The sequence below is a fragment of the Oncorhynchus gorbuscha genome, unplaced genomic scaffold (genome assembly GCF_021184085.1).
Source record: "Oncorhynchus gorbuscha isolate QuinsamMale2020 ecotype Even-year unplaced genomic scaffold, OgorEven_v1.0 Un_scaffold_13:::fragment_4:::debris, whole genome shotgun sequence".
In the NCBI taxonomy this organism is placed as follows: Eukaryota; Metazoa; Chordata; class Actinopteri; order Salmoniformes; family Salmonidae; genus Oncorhynchus; species Oncorhynchus gorbuscha.
This window is the reverse complement of record NW_025744599.1, coordinates 25,717-45,411: the sequence shown is the minus strand read 5'-3', so window position 1 is coordinate 45,411 and position 19,695 is coordinate 25,717. Positions and strand designations below refer to the sequence as shown.

Here is a 19,695-nt window from a genome sequence, read left to right as displayed (position 1 = left end):
TGCTGAGCACTTGTTGGCTGAATTTCCTTCACTCTGTGGTCCAACTCATCCCAAACCTTCTCATTTGGGTTGATGTCGGCTGATTGTGGAGGCCAGGTCATATGATGCAGCACTCCATCACTCTCCTTCTTGGTCAAATAGCCCTTACAGTCTGGAGGTGTGTTTTGGGTCATTGTCCTTTTGAAAAACAATGGATAGTCTCAGCAAGCGCAAACCATCCGGGAGGGTGTAACGCTGCAGAATGCTGTGGCAGTCATGCTGGTTAAGAGTGCCTTGAATTCTAAATAAATCACAGACCGTGTCACCAGCACAACACCCCCTCACCTCCTCCTCAATGCTTTACAGTGGGATATACACATGCGGAGATCATCCGTTCACCCACACCATCACACCTCCTCCTCCATGCGTCACAGTGGGAATCACACACGCAGAGATCTGTTCGCCTACTCTGCGTCTTACAAAGACATGGCGGTTGGAGACACAAATTTAAAATTTGGACTCATCAGACCAAATAACAGATTCCCAAAGGTCTAATGTCCATTGCTCGTGTTTCTTGGCCCAAGCAAGTGTCTTCTTCTTATTGGTGTCCTTTAGCAGTGGTGGTTTCTTTGCAGAAATTTGACCATGAAGGCCGGTCACACAGTCTCCTCTGAACAGTTGATGTTGAGACGTGGCTGTTCCTTGAACTCTGTGAAGCATTTATTTGGGCTAAAATTTCCTGAGGCTGGTAACTCTAAAGAACTTAAACGCCGCAGCCGAGGTAACTTACTTTCCTGTGGCGGTCCTCATGAGAGCCAGTTTCATCATAACGCTTGATGGTTTGTGCTACTGCACAAACTTTAAGACCTTCATGTCTTAAAGTAATGACTGACTGTTGTTTCTCTTTGCTTATTTGAGCTGTTCTTGCCATAATATGGATTTGGTATTTTACCAAATATGGCTATATTCTGTATACAACCCCTTCCTTGTCACAACACAACTGATTGGCTTAAACTCTTTAAGGAAAGAAATTCCACAAATTAACTTTTAACAAGGCACACCTGTTAATTGAAATGCATTCCAGGTGATGACCTCATGACGCTGGTTTTAGAGAATGCCAAAAGCTGTCAAGGCAAAGGGTGGCTATTTGAAGAATCTGAAATATGAAGTATATTTTAAATTGTTTAACACTTTTTTGATTATGTGTGTTATTTCATAGTTTTGATGTCTTCACTATTATTCTACAATGTAGAAAATAGTACAAATAAAGCATGATCAGAGCATGGTCCAGTTGAGGAACTCTTGTAATTCTCAATGGATGTAAAAACAAACTTTGTTGGCGTGATGTTTGAGGTGAAGAAAACATTACATTGAGAAGCTCCATAGGTCATTAGTGGTGTTGCGTTAAGCCAATCGGATCCCCAAATGGGCACATTTATATGCCTACAACTGCACACAGGCCATGTACCTTTAGGCCTACTTCTATGCGTGCACGTCCTCAGTCAACATTGACATAACTTGTAAATAGAATTAAATAAACCTAAACTTGTTCTCAAGTGTAGCATATGTTGTGCACTCTGCAAACAATGTGTCCAAGACTGAAATATTGAAGGATTTAAAATTAAAATGACCATAACCAAAGTAACAAACATTATAGAATCGAAATGATAGGATTTGTCAATGTACTACTGGTGATATATAGTGCATTCGGAAAGTATTCAGACCCCTTCACTTTTTCCACATTCTGTTACAGCCTTATTCTAAAATTGACTAAATAAAACAAATGGCCTCAATCTACACACAATACCCAATAATGACAAGGCGAAAACAGGTTTTTAGACATTTTAATAAAGAACAAAAAGAGCTTATTTCCGTACGTATTCAGACCCTTTGCTATAAGAATCGAAAATAAACTCATCCTTTTTCCATTGATCATCCTTGAGATGTTTCTACAACTTGAAGTCCACCTGTGTTAAATTCAATTGATGGCCTCGAAGCAACCCGTCTCAGAGCTCTACGGACAATTCCGAAAAACATCATGACTTGATGGTTTTTGCTCTGACATGCACTGTCAACTGTGGGACCTTGTATAGACAGGTGTGTGCTTTTCCAAATCATGTCCAATCAATTGAATTTACCACAGGTGGGCTCCAATCAAGTTGTAGAAACATCTCAAGGATGGTAAATGGAAACAGGATGCACCCGAGCTCAATTTCAAGTCTCATAGCAAAGGTTCTGAATACTTAAGTAAATCATGTATTTCAGTCTTCAAAAATGTCTAAACTGGTTTTCACTGTCATTATGGGGAATGGTGTGTAGATTGATGAGGATTTTTTTTTAATTTATCCATTTTAGAAAGGGGCCTGAATTATTATTATCTTTTATTTATTTTACCTTTATTTAACCAGGCAAGTCAGTTAAGAACATATTCTTATTTTCAATGACGGCCTGGGAACAGTGGGTTAACTGCCTGTTCAGGGGCAGTACGACAGATTTGTACCTTGTCAGCTCGGGGGTTTGAACTCGCAACCTTCCGGTTACTAGTCCAACGCTCTAACCACCACGCTGCCGAATACTTTCCGAATGTATAGTATAATTATTGTTTAATGATGTGTTCATGCAGGGCCCATCTGTAAACGAAATCATGGTCTCAGCATGACTCCCTGATTATATAAAACTTAAATGAAACATTTTAAATAGCGGATGAATTTCATAAATTGCTAAATTTTTCTGTAGTGTGCTGTGTCCCCCTACCTGTAGGTGGTGCCAGTTCGGGGGTGGGGGGCATTCTTGCAGCGGTAGAAGGTGGGGTCGCGCATGCAGCCGTTGTTGGAGGCCATGTCAATCTTGGCCCGCATACAGCAGGTCTGGCCGTACTCCGTGCCTGCCTTCATCTCCTCCCACATCTTTAGGTTCTGCTCCACCGCTGGGGGAGGGGTGGAGAAGGCATGGGAGAAAGAGGAGGAAAGGCGATGAGTGAAGACTGCGAGCGGTTTTAAGTATCACAGTCATCATCAACTGAATTCCAAATGGACCCTAGATAAGTTGAAGCAAAGTGAATTATTTAAAAAAGTATGGTCTGTTTTTGGATTAAAACAGAATTCACTAGAACACCACGTTTTCTAACCACCCAATTAATTTGAACATCAAAGTGTAAGTACAATTTTAAAGCCTCTGATGAGATCCAACTTTCAAAACAAGTACTTGGCTTGCTAAGTCAACTGACAAGCTAGCAAACTACGATCAAAGGAACAAGTGCTTTCTTACCCCTTTACTTACTGCACATTTTATTATGTTACAGCCTGAATTCAAAATGATTTACAAACAAATTCTCAACACATAATGACGAAGTGAAAACATGTTAAGACATTTTTGCCAAATTATTGAAAATGAAATCTCATTTATATAACCATTGACACCCCTTGCTAGTAGACTCCAAATTGCACTCAGGTGCATCCAATTTCCTTTGATTGTCCTTGAGATGCCATTCCAACTTGATGAGTACACCTGTGGTCAATCCAATTGTTTGGACATGACTTAACACACCAGTCTATACAAAGCACAGGAGGTTGGTGGCACCTTAACTGGGAAGGACAAGCTCATCAACTGAGCAAAAAAAGAAACGTCCTTATTTCAGAACCCGGTCTTTCAAAGAACATTCATAAAAATTCAAACAACTTCACAGATCTTCATTGTAAAGGGTTTAAACACTGATTCCCATGCTTGTTCAATGAACCATAAACAATTAATGAACATGCACCTGTGGAACGGTCGTTAAGACACTAACAGCTTACAGAAGTTAGGCAATTAAGGTCACAGTTACGAACACTTAGGACACTAAAGAGGCCTGAAAAACACCAAAAGAAAGATGCCCGGGGTCCCTGCTCATCTGCGTGAATGTGCCTTAGGCATGCTGCAAGGAGGCATGAGGACTGCAGATGTGGCCAGGGCAATAAATTGCTATGTCCGTACTGTGAGACCCCTAAGACAGCACTACAGGATGACAGGACGGACAGCCGACCGTCCCCGCAGTGGCAGACCACGTGTAACAACACCTGCAAGGGATCGGTACATTCGAACATCACACCTGCGGGACAAGTACAGGATGGCAACAATTACCCGAGTTACACCAGGAACGCACAATCCCTCCATCAGTGCTCAGGCTGTCCGCAATAGGCTGAGAGAGGCTCGACTGAGGGCTTGCAGACCTGTTGTCAGGCAGGTCCTCACCGGACAATCACCAGCAACAACGTCTCCTATGGGCACAAACACACCGTCGCTGGACCAGACAAGACTGGCAAAAAGTGCACTTCACATACGAGTAGTGGTTGTCTCACCAGGGGTGAAGGACGGATTCGTGTTAATCGTCGAAGGAATGAGCGTTACACAGAGGCCTGTACTCTGGAGCGGGATCAATTTGGAGGTGGGGGGTCCGTCAGGGTCTGGGGGCGAAGTGTCACAGCCTCATCGGACTGAGCTTGTTGTCATTGCAAGCAATCTCAACACTGAGCTTTACAGGGAAGACATCCTCCTCCCTCATGTGGTACCCTTCCTGCAGGCTCATCCTGACATGAACCTCCAGCATGACAATGCCACCAGCCATACTGCTCGTTCTGTGCGTGATTTCCTGCAAGACAGGAATGTCGGTGTTCTGCCATGGCCAGCAAAGAGCCCTGCTCTCAATCCCATTGAGCACGCCTGGGAGATGTTGGATCGGAGGGTGAGGGCTAGGGCCATTCCCCCCAGAAACTTGCCTTGGTGGAAGAGTGAGGCAATAGTTCACAGCAAGAACTGGCAAATCTGGTGCAGTCCATGAGGAGGAGATGCACTGCAGTACTTAATGCAGCTGGTGGCGACACCAGATACTGATAGTTACTTTTGATTTTGACACCCCCCCCCCCTTTGTTCAGGGAAACATTATTCCATTTCTGTTGTCTATGGAACTTGTTCAGTTTGTCTCAGCTGTTGAATCTTGATATGTTCATACATATATTTTCACATGTTAAGTTTGCTGAAAATAAATGCAGTTTTCAGTGAGAGGACGTTTCATTTTTGCGGAGTTGAACAATGGCTGGAACTGAATTAATGGAATTTATTCGAACTTGATACCATTCCATTAACCACATATTCCAGCCATTATTTTCTCTGAACATCTTTTGGGCGGCAGGTAGCTTCGTAGTTAAGAGCATTGGGCCAGTAACCGAAAGGTTGCTGGTTCGATTCCCAGAACCGACGAGGTGACAAATCTCTCAATGTGTCCTTGAGCAAGGCCCTTAACCCTAATTGCTCCTGTAAGTCACTTTGGAAAGGGTTAATAATAGTACAAAACATGTACACACAACAGTGTTCGAGACTATTGGCTTTCATACTTTTTGAATTCTGAGCGCAGCTCAAGCAATTTCTTCAACTGTCAACATTCAAATTAATAGAGGACGTGTACCAGAGGGCGTTCGTTGGGAATTGCGGTGAGGAGCGTGTTCGGGCTATGAGTCCCCAGCGGATGGTGGTCTCAGAGCCACGTAGCTATGTCACAATGGAACACCGGACTATCGCGTCTCACCGTCCATCGACTATGATTTATGCTTAAGGGCTTCTTAATGACTAAAATTTAACATCTGATCAGGGATAACTCTGTTATAACTAGGGATGCACCGATATGACATTGTTGGCCGATAGCGATATCCAATATTTTCATTGCCAAAAAAACAAAAAAACTGATACCCAATATTAATTATTTTTTGCAGCCTTTTAAGCATGTTAAGTATAGTTAAATAGTTGAACACCAAAAGGTTGTCGGCATTTACATGTCTCCATTACCAGTAAAACAATCAAAAACTATTTCTCACTTACTTGCTGTGCTGTTTCGTTGATCATTTGTTCAGTCATTTCATTCTCAACCAGGATTTCATCATACATGTCAAACAGTGAAGTTCCAGCTCAGTCTGTCTGTGGCCGAGAGTGCGCACTGTCACGGTGTCTGTTTCCATCTTGTCCGGCGGTGTATGTAACATTTCAGGTAAACCCTGCTTCTTGTCTGCATCGAAGTAGCGGTTCTTGTACCTAGCATCGAGCATGGTGGCAACACAGTAAAGAGGCTCAGAAAGAATGCCAACAAATCGCTTGCTTACAACCTCTGGTAGAGTACTTTTCAAAGTTAACCCGACGGTCTGTGTTGGCATTTTTGTTGAGCTGGCGTTTCAATGCAATGACAGAGGGTATCACGTCTGCTACAGACACAGTCGATGAGCTTATTTCTCCAGTCAGTTGTTCTAATGGAGCTAGGAGTGTGTTCATGTTTCAGTGTTTCAAACATTTTCTCAAATGCCATTGAAATGGCAGCAGTGGTATGAGAACCACCACATTCTTGAGCATGTAATACCCACTCTGCTGTCAGGCTCTGCATGGGGCTGACAATGCTGGTCCAAACATCAGTCGTGGACTGCTAATAGCAGTGAAGCCATAGCAAGTAGCTCATGGATGTGAGTTTCAACAATACTGTTTAACTCCAGTAGGGCAACATCTGAAAAATAGCGCCTACTTGGTAGTGTGCCGGTGCTCGATCAGTCGGCGACAGCCAACATCCTCCGCGACAGAACGGTTGAATGTCAAGGGCAATGAATTCCATTATCTTGGCGTTAATGGATTTCGTCTTTTGAGTTGTCTCGCTGAAATGTTGTTACTCTTTGAAATGACTGCTAGACTTGTTGATTGCTCAAGCCACACAGCACACATTGTGGGCTAGGTTAGGAATGCTGTGTTGCACATGTAGCGCTACATTTTACGTGGCATCATTACGTTATGTTATATATGTATGCACGTTAGCTTTAACATCGGTTTTGCGCATCATCGTTAAACTAGACATCGGCCGATGCTTGTGTGCATTTTTAGCTAATATAGGCCGATTCCGATATGCTTACCGATATATCGTGCATCCCTAGTTATAACTAGCTCTACTGAACTCAATTTAGAGAGCTGAAACACAAGTTAAACATCGTTTTGAAGCTTAGAACCTCTTTTCAAGAATGTATAGAGCTCAAAATGTATGTTGGAGTCAATGCGACTGAATGATGGAGTAAGTTACGTGGTAATAACTTCCACATACCCTCTGAACAGTGACGGCTCCTCAGAGGAGGAAGTACTGAAACATTTCAAAAGTTATCCTTTTTAGATAAAACAATACTAAATATGTCACCAAATAATTCATTAAGACACTTTTTTACAATGAAGGTCTACAGCAGCCTCAACAGCACTCTTTAGGGTAGCACCATGGTGTAGCCGGAGGACAGCTAGCTTCCGTCCTCCTCTTGGTACATTGACCTCAATACAAAACCTAGGAGGCTCTTGGTTCTCACCCTGTTTCATAGACTTACACAGTAATTATGACAACTTCCAGAGGCCGTCTACCAAAGTATCATAACTCTTGCAGCATGAACTGACATGTTGTTCACCCAAAGCATCAGAGAACATACCTAGTACTTAACCTCTCTAGGGTACGTGGGACGCTAGCGTCCCATTTGGCAACATACAGTGAGGTTGCAGAGCGCCAAGATCAATTACAGAAATGCTCATTATAAAAATTTAGAAAACAAAAACATATTTTACATAGGTTTAAAGATGAACTTCTTGTTAAACCGACCAGTGTCATATGTATAAAATGCTTTTCGGTGAAAGCATACCTAGCCCAGAACATACCTAGCCCAGTTGACAAATTATTACAAACAGTAACCAGCCAAGTAGAAGCTTTACAAAACTCAGAAATAGAGAAAATTAATCCCTTACCTTTGATGATCTTCATATGGTGGCAATCAGAAGACATTAATTTACTCAATAAATGTTCCTTTTGTTCGATGAAGTCTCTTTATATCCAAAAACCTCAGTTTTGTTAGCGCGTTTTCTTCAGTAATCCACAGGCTCAAACTCAGTCAAAACAATCATCAAATCCAAATTGTATCCGTAAAGTTCATAGAAACATGTCAAACGATGTTAATATTCAATCCTCAGGTTGTTTTTCTTAGCCTAAATTATCTATAATATTTCAACCAGACAATAACGTTGTCAATATAAAAGGTAAACAGGAAATGCACACGCGCCTGAAAAAGCTCTGCGACACCTTAGGGTCCACTCGTTTAGACTGGTCTTACTCCCTCATTTATAAGAATACAAGCCTGAAACGATTTCTAAAGACTGTTAACGTCTAGTGGAAGGCATAGGAACTGCAAATGGAGAACAAATAGAAAACTACAAAACCAACTAAAAAAACTACTTCCTGAATGGATTCTTCTCAGGTTTTCACCTGCTAAATCAGTTGTTATACTCACAGACATTATTTGAACCGTTTTAGAAACTTTAGTGTTTTCTATCCAAATCTACTAATTATATGCATATCTTGTCTTCTGGGCCTGAGTAGAAGGCAGTTTAATTTGGGCATGCTTTTCATCCAAAATTCCAAATGCTGCCCCCTTCCCTAGAGAAGTTAAAGAATAAGCTATAGGGCACAAATATGTGGTGAGTTGTGAACTCAGAGAGAAAGACAAGTTAAGGAGTAGCAAGAGATATTTAGTATGTTTTTCACTTTCACCGGTATAACTGCTAACTGTACACTGTACTGCATGATTGTAGCAGGTTTACTAACGCATTAGTTCTATTAGCTATGTTGACTACAACATTACTTTAGCTGATATAGGGACAACGATGTAGGCTGTGTGTAGAGGTTATGATATGGTTTGGCTTGGAAAGGTTTTCACCTAGCTTATGAGTTTTGCATTGAAGTCCACAAGCGAAGGGAAAAGGTGAGAGGAGGAGAGTGCATAGATGGGAGAAGGTATAAAATGTGGCTCCTATGAAAGTGAACTGTGTTTTTATGTATGATCAGGGTTGTTCCTATTCATGCCACCGATTAGGTTGAAAAAAATGTTTCTTAAAATGTAAGCGAACGAAACGGGGATAAACATACCAGAATTTGTCCAATAAAATTTGTTTGCAACTGTTGGACTAATGATTACACCATAGATGAGCTAGTTGCAGGCAAGCGTGTGCAAGGCGGTATTGAAGGTGCCAATGTCTGTCACCTCAAATTTCTCTCTCGACTTGTGAGCACATACATTGTCAACTTGCATTCATAGGCTAGGTTGTAGCAACATGATGGAAATAAGGCAAATTTGAGTATTATGTAGTTGCCTAAACCTATCAATGTTACATTGAACTTTGAATGGAATATGAATGACAGTCATCCAATATGCTGTAATAGAAATAAGGCCATGCTCATGAAAAATAATGAAAAAAATTAGCGTCCTTCCTTATCTGAAACGGCACCAACCACCACTGCATATGAAACTTCAGAGCCAATCAGTTTCAGATATAAGGCGGTGGATACGGACAAGTTTGAATTCAGCTATCGCACCACTCATATTGCCCTTACAGTTGCTGCGGTGGCTTGACTCGGTGCGCTGCTCCCTCTCTGCCTTCATCTGCTCTGGGGGTGTGTCATCGATGTAGGCCTTGCCCTCCCTCAGCAGCTGCTCCGCCATGCCCTGGATGCGGGGAAAGTGGTCGCTGGTGTAGGTGAACTGGTCTGGCTTGATCTGCAGCATGGCCACGTCCTCCAGGATCACCTGAGACAGACACAAATGAAAATTATTTGGCTAGATCCCTTTTCTGCAGTTTCATCCCAACCATTTTATACTTGTGGTTGTTTTAGTAGGTCAGACATTCAATCATTACCCTTTTTTTTAACAAGTAATTCAGCTTTTACATAATGCTTCCAGGCAATAGTAGAACATAAAAGCATTCTCTCTCCTAAAATGTCTTATATTCTTTAATGTGTAGCCTATTCTCAGTTTCCACACAGGATTGTTTATACATGAATTCAGAAGATTGAAGTGTGGGAGATACCTTCTCAAAGTCCTCTTTTTCCTTCTCAGGGTTGGTGTCGTCAAAGCGCATGATGAGCTTGCCCTTGAAGGTCACCTGATAGTGCTGGTTGAGCAGGGCAGCCTTGGCATGGCCAATGTGCAAGTACCTGAGAAAAAGCGACATGTACAAAAGATCTGTTTTTCCTAATGAATATCACTGTTGCTTTGGGAAGTTGCCCCTTACCCGCTGGCCTCAGGGGGGAAACGGACCACCACCTTGCCCATCTCGGCTCCTGGCAGCTCCACAAACTTCCCCACGTCCTGCTGCTTCTCCTTCTCAGACTGAGAACAGGGACATAGAGAGGAGGATACAGTCAAGTATATATTAGAATGCAGTAATGCTTGATTTAAGTGAACATTTGAGTTAAGTGTGCAGATCTCAAATTAGGACTCTTAACAGTGTATTCACATAGCTCACTACTTGTGCCACAAAACAACCAGAATTTTGTATTTTCAGAATCTTGTATTTTCAATGGAAGGAGGCGACATTCAGCGAGTTGACCATTGGCAGTTGTGTTACTTACATTGGAATTGCGTGAGGGGGCCTTGCTGTTGGTGTACTTGTGGCCCACGGCGGTGAAGGGCACCTGGGAGCCCAGGAAGGCAAACCAGCGAGCCACATGGGAGAAGGCCCCAGCTTGTGTCTGCATCGACTGCCACTCGCTACTACCTATACACAGATGAGAGAGAGATGGAGAGAGGTCCTGATGGGCAGTAGAATGTGTGAGTGTGCGTGTGTGACTCTGTTTGAATCTGGGTTACAAGACTGTAGAAGCCTAGGCAACATGGCTGCATCTACCCCATCCATCTTCAAGTTTAGTGTTAAGACTATTTCATCAGCTGAACATGACAAGCACCAAGTTTTCCCCAAGATGTATTTTTATGACAGGACATACAAGAGAAGGTATACAAAGTAGTATTCAGGACTGAAAACATCAACACATTAAATTGAAACCAACAGAAGCCCAGTGGGGAGGTCAAAACTACCTAAGAACCTCAAACTCAATTCTAGACCTCGAAGCCAGTTCCACTACATCGTTCCCCTCTAAATCAGGGACTGATTTACACTTGGGACACCAGGTGTGCGCAATTATTTATTAGGTCGAACATAAAACCAGCAGGTTCCGACCTCGTAAGGTATCAGTTGAGTTCCCCTGGCAGAAGATATGGTGGGAGAAACACTGACCTTTGAGCGCGGCCCACACACAGATGTCGGCCAGGGTCAAGCTGTGGCCCACGAGAAAAGTGCGCAGCTCCAGAGCCTTGTCCAGTTCCCCCAGGGCTGCAGCCAGGCCAGACTGGCCACACACACGTTGTGCACTGAATTCCAGCCAGTGGTCCACCTGGGAAGAAAAATAGAGAGGCACACAAGCAGTGAGGGACAGAGGAAGAATGGGGTGGGCATAGAAAAAGTTGCATTCTGACTGAAAATAATGTACAGTGCATTATTCAGACCCCTTGACTTTTTCCACATTTTGTTACGTTACAGCCTTCTAAAATGTATTAAATTGTTTTCCCCCCATTGATCGACTCATAATACCCAATTATGACAAACCAAAAACAGGTTTTTAGATTTTTTTAGCAAATGTATTAAACTCTCTGCGCACGGAACCCGGTAGCGGGATGAAACTTGACAACATACGGTGACCGCTACATAAATAGTCATATTAAACATTCATGAAAATACAAGTGTCTCACATGTTTCAAAAGCCTAGAATCTTGCTAATCCAACTGAGTTGCAGATTTAAAAAAGGATTTACTGCGAAATAATACAATGCGATTATCTGAGGATAGAGCCCCATAAAAAACAACTATTTCAACCAGCACAGGCGTAATAAAATCACAAATTGCAATAAAATAAATTGTTTACGTTTGACGATCTTCCTCTGTTTGCAATTCCAATGCTGATTGTTACACAATGGTCTTTTGTTTGATAAAATCAATTTTTATAGCCTAACACAAAACATTTTGTGAACAGATTGTGTCGTGAATTCCGTCTCATTCCATTTTTGCCGACACAGAGGTAAATACACACACAAAACTTTTCCAGTCATGTTTGGTTTCATTGCAATCAACTGTGTTTGTAACACAACCAAACCTGATGGGTCATTTCGCGGGACGTATTGACTGAAAGAAACCCATTTGAAGACAACAAGTAATGACATCATTGTGCACCAATGATTTTCCCGCTGTTTCATTGATTGACTGTATTTTAACCCAATGACCATTAATCGTCTTGAAATCTAGCTGGGTAGAGAGCCAATGAGCTGAGGTAAACGGCAATATATATATTATATTATTATTATTATTATATTATATATATTATATTATATTATTATCAATATGTCATGTTTATGTGTTGGAAGACCAACCCATGTAATAAACTCCGGCGTAAAGAGGGTCATTCGCCATTGACGATTCATACCGGAAGGAGCAACGCATGTTGCGCACAGCATTGTTTTGGTATAGCGCATATTCTGCTGTTTATATATCAATCAGTATGGCGACTAAGTCAGGAAAAGCTAAATCTAAGTCTAGATATACAGATGTACACACAATTTTAGAAGAAATTGATCGAGGACGATTCATTTAGCGAATCCCAAATGGAGGAATATTTTTTGAACTGAGAGGACAGTTTTGGACTGGTAAGTTCTTCTCATGCTAATGCCGTTGTTTGAAATTAATAATATAAAATATTATTTGTGAAATGAAATAGCCTATTTGAGGCTGTTGAGGGGAGGGCAGGCCCACAACAATGGCCAAAGTGAAATGGAGACAGTAGATACAGCTGGTCTGTTGTAATATAATAAAGACAGATCTAGCTGGTCTGTCATAATACACTGCTCAAATAAATAAAGGGAACACTAAAATAAAACATCCTAGATCTGAATGAATTAAATATTCTTATTAAATACTTTTTTATTTACATAGTTGAATGTGCTGACAACAAAGATCACACAAAAATTATCAATGAAATCTCATTTATCAACCCATGGAGGTCTGGATTTGGAGTCACACTCAAAATTAAAGTGGAAAACCACACTACAGGCTGATCCAACTTTGATGTAATGTCCTTAAAACAAGTCAAAATGAGGCTCAGTGGTGTGTGTGGCTTCCACGTGCCTGTATGACCTCCCTACAAAGCCTGGACATGCTCCTGATGAGGTGGCGGATGGTCTCCTGAGGAATCTCCTCCCAGACCTGGACTAAAGCATCCACCAACTCCTGGACAGTCTGTGGTGCAACGTGGCGTTGGTGGATGGAGCGAGACATGATGTCCCAGATGTGCTCAATTGGATTCAGGTCTGGGGAACGGGCAGGCCAGTCCATAGCATCAATGCCTTCCTCTTGCAGGAACTGCTGACACACTCCAGCCCCATGAGGTCTAGCATTGTCTTGCATTAGGAGGAACCCAGGGCCAACCGCACCAGCATATGGTCTCACAAGGGGTCTGAGGATCTCATCTCGGTACCTAATGGCAGTCAGGCTACCTCTGGCAAGCACATGGAGGGCTGTGCGGCCCCTCAAAGAAATGCCACCCCACACCATGACTGGCCCACCGCCAAACTGGTCATGCTTGAGGATGTTGCAGGCAGCAGAATGTTCTCCACGGCGTCTCCAGACTGTCACGTCTGTCACATGTGCTCAGAACCTGCTTTCTTCTGTGAAGAGCACAGGATGCCAGTGGCGAATTTGCCAATCTTGGTGTTCTCTGGCAAATGCCAAACGTCCTGCACGGTGTTGGGCTGTAAGCACAACCCCCACCTGTGGACGTCTGGCCCTCATACCACCCTCATGGAGTCCGTTTCTGACCGTTTGAGCAGACACATGCACATTTGTGGCCTGCTGGAGGTCATTTTGCAGGGCTCTGGCAGTGCTCCTCCTTGCACAAAGGCGGAGGTAGCGGTCCTGCTGCTGGGTTGTTGCCCTCCTACGGCCTCCTCCACGTCTCCTGATGTACTGGCCTGCCTCCTGGTAGCGCCTCCATGCTCTGGACACTACGCTGACAGACACAGCAAACCTTCTTGCCACATCTCGCATTGATGTGCCATCCTGGATGAGCTGCACTACCTGAGATAGTTGTGTGGGTTGTAGACTCCGTCTCATGCTACCACTAGAGTGAAAGCACCGCCAGCATTCAAAACTGACCAAAACATCAGCCAGAAAGCATAGGAACTGAGAAGTGGTAACACCTGCAGAACCACTCCTTTATTGGGGGTGTCTTGCTAATTGCCTATAATTTCCACCTGTTGTCTATTCCATTTGAAGTGTACCTATTTTCATCATAGGTACACTTCAACTATGACAGACAAAATGAGAAGAAAGAAAATCACATTGTAGGATTTTGAATGAATTTATTTGCAAATTATGAAATTGTCCCCATCATCCTATCTGAATGTTTGTTTTATCTTGTTCATTTTAAAGATAAAACCATTATTTTTTTCAAGTGTTTTTTTCATTGTATTATCTAAACCAGATCTATTGTGTTATATTCTCCTACATTCAATTCACATTTACACAAACTTCAGAGTGTTTTCTTTCAAATGGTACCAAGAATATGCATATCCTTGGTTCTGTGCCTGAGCTACAGGCAGTTAGATTTGGGTATGTCTTCAGGCAGAAATTGAAAAAAGTAGGGGGTAGCTCTAAGAGGTTTCAAAAATAAACTCTCACATTTACACAAATATTCAGACCATTTAGTCAGTGCTTTGTTAAAGCCCCATTTGCAGCGATTACAGCCCCGAGTGGTCTTGGATATGACGCTTCAAGCTCGGCACCCCTGTATCTGAGTAGTTTCTCCCATTCTTCTCTGCAGATCCTCTCAAGATCTGTCAGGCAGATTATTTTTCCAAGTCTCTCCAGAGATGTTCTACCAGGTTCAAGTCCTGGGCCACTCAAGGACATTCTGAGACTTGTCCCGAGGCTACTCCTGGGTTGTCTAGGCTGTGTGTTTAGGGTCCGTTGTCCTGTTTGAAGGTGAACCTTCACCCCCCAGTCGGAGGTCCTGAGCACTCTGGAGCAGGTTTTCATACAGGATCTCTACTTTGCTCTTTTCCTCGATCTATGACTAGTCTCCAGGTCCCTGCCGCTGAAAAACATCCCCACAGCATGATGCTGCCACTACCATGCTTCACCATAGGGATAGTGCCAGGTTTCCTCCAGACTCCAATCAACTTGTAGAAAAATCTCAAGGATATTAAATGAAAACAGAATGCACATGAGCTCAATTTTGTAATGATCTTCGTCTGTTGTTTGTAGAAAGTCAGACCGAAATGCAGCGTGTAGGTTACTCATGACTTTTTAATGAAGAAAATACGGTACATGAAATAACGGAAGAAGAAAACAACAAACGAGTGAAACTAATACAGCCTATCTGGTGACTAACACAAAGACAGGTACAATCACCCACGAAATACAACGCGCACTCAGGCTACCTAAATACGGTTCCCAATCCGAGACAACTAGAATCAGCTGACTCCAATTAGGAATCGCCTCAGGCAGCCAAGCCTAACTAGACACACCCCTAATAATACACACTCCCAATTAATACAAACCCTAATACGAAATACAACATATAAACCCATGTCACACCCTGGCCTACCCAAACATATAACAAAAACACAAGATACAATGACCAAGGCGTGACAAATTTCGAGTCTAATAGCAGAGGGTCTGAATACCTATGTACATAAGGTATCTGTTTTCATTTTTAATACATTTGCAAAAATGTCGAAAAAACTGTTTTTGCTTTGTTATTATCAGATATTGTGAAGAGGATTTTTATGTATTTAATCCATTTTAGAATAAGGCTGTAACCTTACAAAATGGGGAAAGGGTCTGAATACTTTCCGAAAGCACTGTAACTAGATTCATGGCATTTCGGAATGTGCACCATGCGACTGTGTGCCATTTGAGGACAGAAAACATCTGACAAATTGTGATTTGAGTGTTATGTCCCTTAAATTGATTAAATAGCTGTTGATTTTCTGAGTGAATTGAATGCAGCCTCTGGACTACTTCTGCCCTTCAGGTTTTCCATTCAGTAGCTCAAGCTAATAATGCAGGGTAGATTTTGGGTACGCCCAAGCGTTGGGGTCAGTGCTAGTCTCACCTCAGTTTGTTCCAGCATGTTGGAGCCGTACAGGCCCAGACTGGGAGCCAGGCGGGCAAGGTAGCGCGTGATGGAGTTCAAATCGCTGAACTGCACTGACCTAAGGGAGCGAGATGGGGAGAAACACCACAGACAACACACTTGATCGTTGCAAAGGCTAAGCCTTATAAAACACTTCCTACAGCGTGGCTGCAGACTGAACTCTTATCTGTCTGAACTAAAGATCCTGAAGCTTGTGTGCATACGCGGATCACGTTGTGCGCATGTGTTTATTCTCTACTTTACACAGTCTCTGCTCCACTCATAGAGAACAGGCTACTCTGGCAAATAGTGCTAGTTTAAAGTTATGTCAAAACCCAATCAATGTCTGCAAGACCACATAATGACAGTATTCTCCATAACAAATCAAACTATAAAATAGCATAACATTACTGTAAGAGAAAAACGCCACCGCATATCTCTCTCATACACATACATACGTATATACAAACATACACACACTAGAGGTCGACCGATTATGATTTTTAAACGCCGATATCGATACTGATTATTGGAGAACCAAAAAGGCCGATAATTAAATTGGCCGATTTAAAAAAAAAATGAATGTATTTGTAATAATGACAATTACATCAATACTGAATGAACACGTATTTTAACTTAAACATATTCCATCAATAAAATAAATGTAGCCTCAAATAAATGAAACATGTTCAATTTGGTGTAAATAATGCAAAAACTACGTTTTGGAGAAGAAAATAAAAGTGCAATATGTGTCATGTAAGAAAGCTAACGTTTAAGTTCCTTGCTCAGAACATGAGAACATATGAAAGCTGGTGGTTGCTTTTAACATGAGTCTTCAATATTCCAAGGTAAGAAGTTTTAGGTTGCAGTTATTATAGGAATTATGGGACTATTTCCCTCTATACCATTTGTATTTCATTAACCTTTGACTATTAGATGTTCTTATAGGCACTTTAGTATTGTCAGTGTAACAGTATAGCTTCATGGCTCTATTACAGTTCCTTTATCAGCTCTTCACACCTCAATGACACATTGTCGTGATAACATTAAGAAACTGACATTTCTAGACGTTGTGGCTGTTGTGTACTCACTGTGAGACGCAGAGCTTGTTGTCTTTGCCCTCCACCACAGACACGTTCACGCTGCCCTTCACATGCTCTGCTGTCAACAGCGCCCCTGCAGGAGAGGAATCACAATGTAATTGGCAATGAATGACCCCACCTGTCACTGCATTCAATGCATTCCTTGACAGAGAGCCCCAAATACAAAGTTTGTGTGTGTGATATTCCAGAGACTGAACACACACAACTTTATGTTCTCACATACAGATGACACCCAAAACCAATAGAAAAATGTCTGTTGACTTTTAAATATATTTAAAGCTACTAGCCCCAGCGGCTAATGGGGATCCATAATAAATACAAAATACAAATACCTATTGGTAGATTGGTTAAAAAAAATAGCAGACACTGAATATCCCTCTGAGCATTACGCTTTGGATGGTGTATCAGTACACCAAGTCACTACAAAGATACAGGCGTCCTTCCTAACTCAGTTGCCAAAGAGGAACAGAATCACTCAGGGATTTCATGAGGCCAATAGTGACTTTTAAAACAGTTGCAGAGTTGAATGGCTGTGATAGGAGAAAACTGAGGATGGATTAACAACTTTGTAGTTACTCTACAATACTAACCTAATTGTCAGACTGGAAGCCTGTACAGAATAGAAATATTCCCCAAAATTAATCCTGTTAGCAACATGGCACTTGTATTCAGGAATTCAGGACAAAGTTAAGTTTGGGGGAAATCCAAACTGACATTACTGAATACCACTCTCCATATTTTCAAGCATAGTGGTGGTTGCATCATGTTATGGGTATGCTTGTAATCATTAAAGACTGGGGATTATTTCAGGATAAAAACAAAATGTAATGACATGAAGAACAGGCTAAATCATAGAGGAAAACCTGGTTCAGTCTGCTTTCCAACAGACACCGGGAGATTAATTCACCTTTCAGTAGGATAATAACCTAAAACAAATCTACACTGGAGTTGCTTACCAAGAAGACAGTGACTGTTCCTGAGTGTCCGAGTTATAGCTTTTACTTAAATCTTCTTGAAAATATAATGGCAACCCTGAAAATGGTAATCTAGCAATGATCAACAACCAATTTGTCGGAGCTTGATTTTTTTTTTTTTTTACGAATAAATGGGCATATGTTGCACAATCCTACATGTACAAAACTCTTAGAGACTCACAGCTGTAATCGCTGCCAAAGTTTACAAAGTATTGACTTGGGGGTGTGAATACTTACGTAAATTAGATTAGTATTTCATTTTCAATAAATTTGCAAAAATGTCTAATAACATGTTTAAACTTGTAACAAAATGTGAAATACGTCAAGGGGTATGAATAATTTCTGAAGACACTGTACAGTGCAATAGAAAATATTGATTCGAATGCATGAACCAGTTTAACGAGTCCAGCTAGCTTAAGGATCATTTACACTATGGAGACAGAAGGTTCAGGGCGTAGCACTGCTGCCTTATGACTCTTTCATGTCGCTTGCATCAGCCAGTGACACCGGCCTGACACACAGGATGGCGCTTTTGAGTTCAGGGATATGGAGTGCAGTGATTGCAAAGCCACAACAACTCTTAGTAAAATACAAAATAACATTTGAATCATGAGGGGAAATTACTAAAGTGATGCAGCCATATAGCTAGCTTTGAGACCTTGCAAGATAAATGCAGCAAATGTTATAGTTACATTATCCGATAGCTAGCTACATAATAATCAGCTGTATTTGTTGTGGCTTTTTCAGCTGGCATTTACAACATATCGTTACAACATACAATGACACATTAAAATAACTAGCTAGCTATGATCGATTAGTTACATCAAATATACATTCTCTTCATCCTGGGGATAGCTTATTTGTGCCACGACGACATAAGACTGGCTAGCCAGCCTTCTGTAATAAACGGTCATTACAGACAGCACATGCTAACGTAAGCTAGCAAGTTAGCTTCCTTTTAGCCAAATATTCTTATCCATTTGTTTTAGCTTTAAAAAAAATACTACCACGCATACCTAAAGGAGGGTTGCTGCTGTTGATTGTAAGGTTTAAAGCCATGCTTTCTCCTCCCTTTCTGATCGTGAAAGTTCTCGCACAGTTTCAAAACCTTTCTGCTCGCGGATAGCACTCAACTCAAGCAAAGGCCACGCAGCACCTAGCCTTTTCGATTATATGCAACGGCTTTAGAAACCCCCTTGAAATTGGTCTAGATAAGAAAAGGTTCCACAACTTTAAATCATGGCTATTTCATGACCTAGGAAATAAAGAAAACAATGAAATTATAGTGGGAGAGAAAGAAGTGGAGGCAGAATAAATCAATCACATTTATTAATGAATGAATAGCAAAAACATGGATTGTGTGGTAAAGCCAATAATTGGGTAAAGCTCATCAGTTTGTAAAGATAGTCAAATGACATATAATCATATTCAATTTGCATACAATAAAACAGTGCCAAACATCATCTGTGACAGTATAATATCCAGTCATGATTTTTTACACACATTTTATTACTGTTCGTATTTTAATCAAAGAAATCAAGGCTAGTGATTAAGAGTGATGAGTCATATTTATTGCACAAATAGGCCTAATTATT

The 19,695-nt window shown here is 41.6% G+C and overlaps 1 protein-coding gene across 1 annotated transcript in view; it reads right to left on the bottom strand.

The window, feature by feature from the left end:
- Positions 1 to 19,274, bottom strand: part of LOC124016958 (bifunctional glutamate/proline--tRNA ligase-like) — an 87,231-nt gene extending 67,957 nt beyond the window's left edge. Inside the window, exons 1-9 of the mRNA XM_046332293.1 lie at positions 19,117 to 19,274; positions 17,115 to 17,199; positions 16,003 to 16,102; positions 11,077 to 11,233; positions 10,415 to 10,560; positions 10,075 to 10,172; positions 9,871 to 9,997; positions 9,398 to 9,590; positions 2,734 to 2,905 (exon numbers count right to left, since the gene is read on the bottom strand). Of these exons, the coding sequence (XP_046188249.1) occupies positions 2,734 to 2,905; positions 9,398 to 9,590; positions 9,871 to 9,997; positions 10,075 to 10,172; positions 10,415 to 10,560; positions 11,077 to 11,233; positions 16,003 to 16,102; positions 17,115 to 17,199; positions 19,117 to 19,159 (1,121 nt within the window). The 5' untranslated portion in view covers positions 19,160 to 19,274. The remainder of the gene's footprint in view (positions 1 to 2,733; positions 2,906 to 9,397; positions 9,591 to 9,870; positions 9,998 to 10,074; positions 10,173 to 10,414; positions 10,561 to 11,076; positions 11,234 to 16,002; positions 16,103 to 17,114; positions 17,200 to 19,116) is intronic.
- Between the last annotated feature and the right edge of the window lie 421 nt (positions 19,275 to 19,695).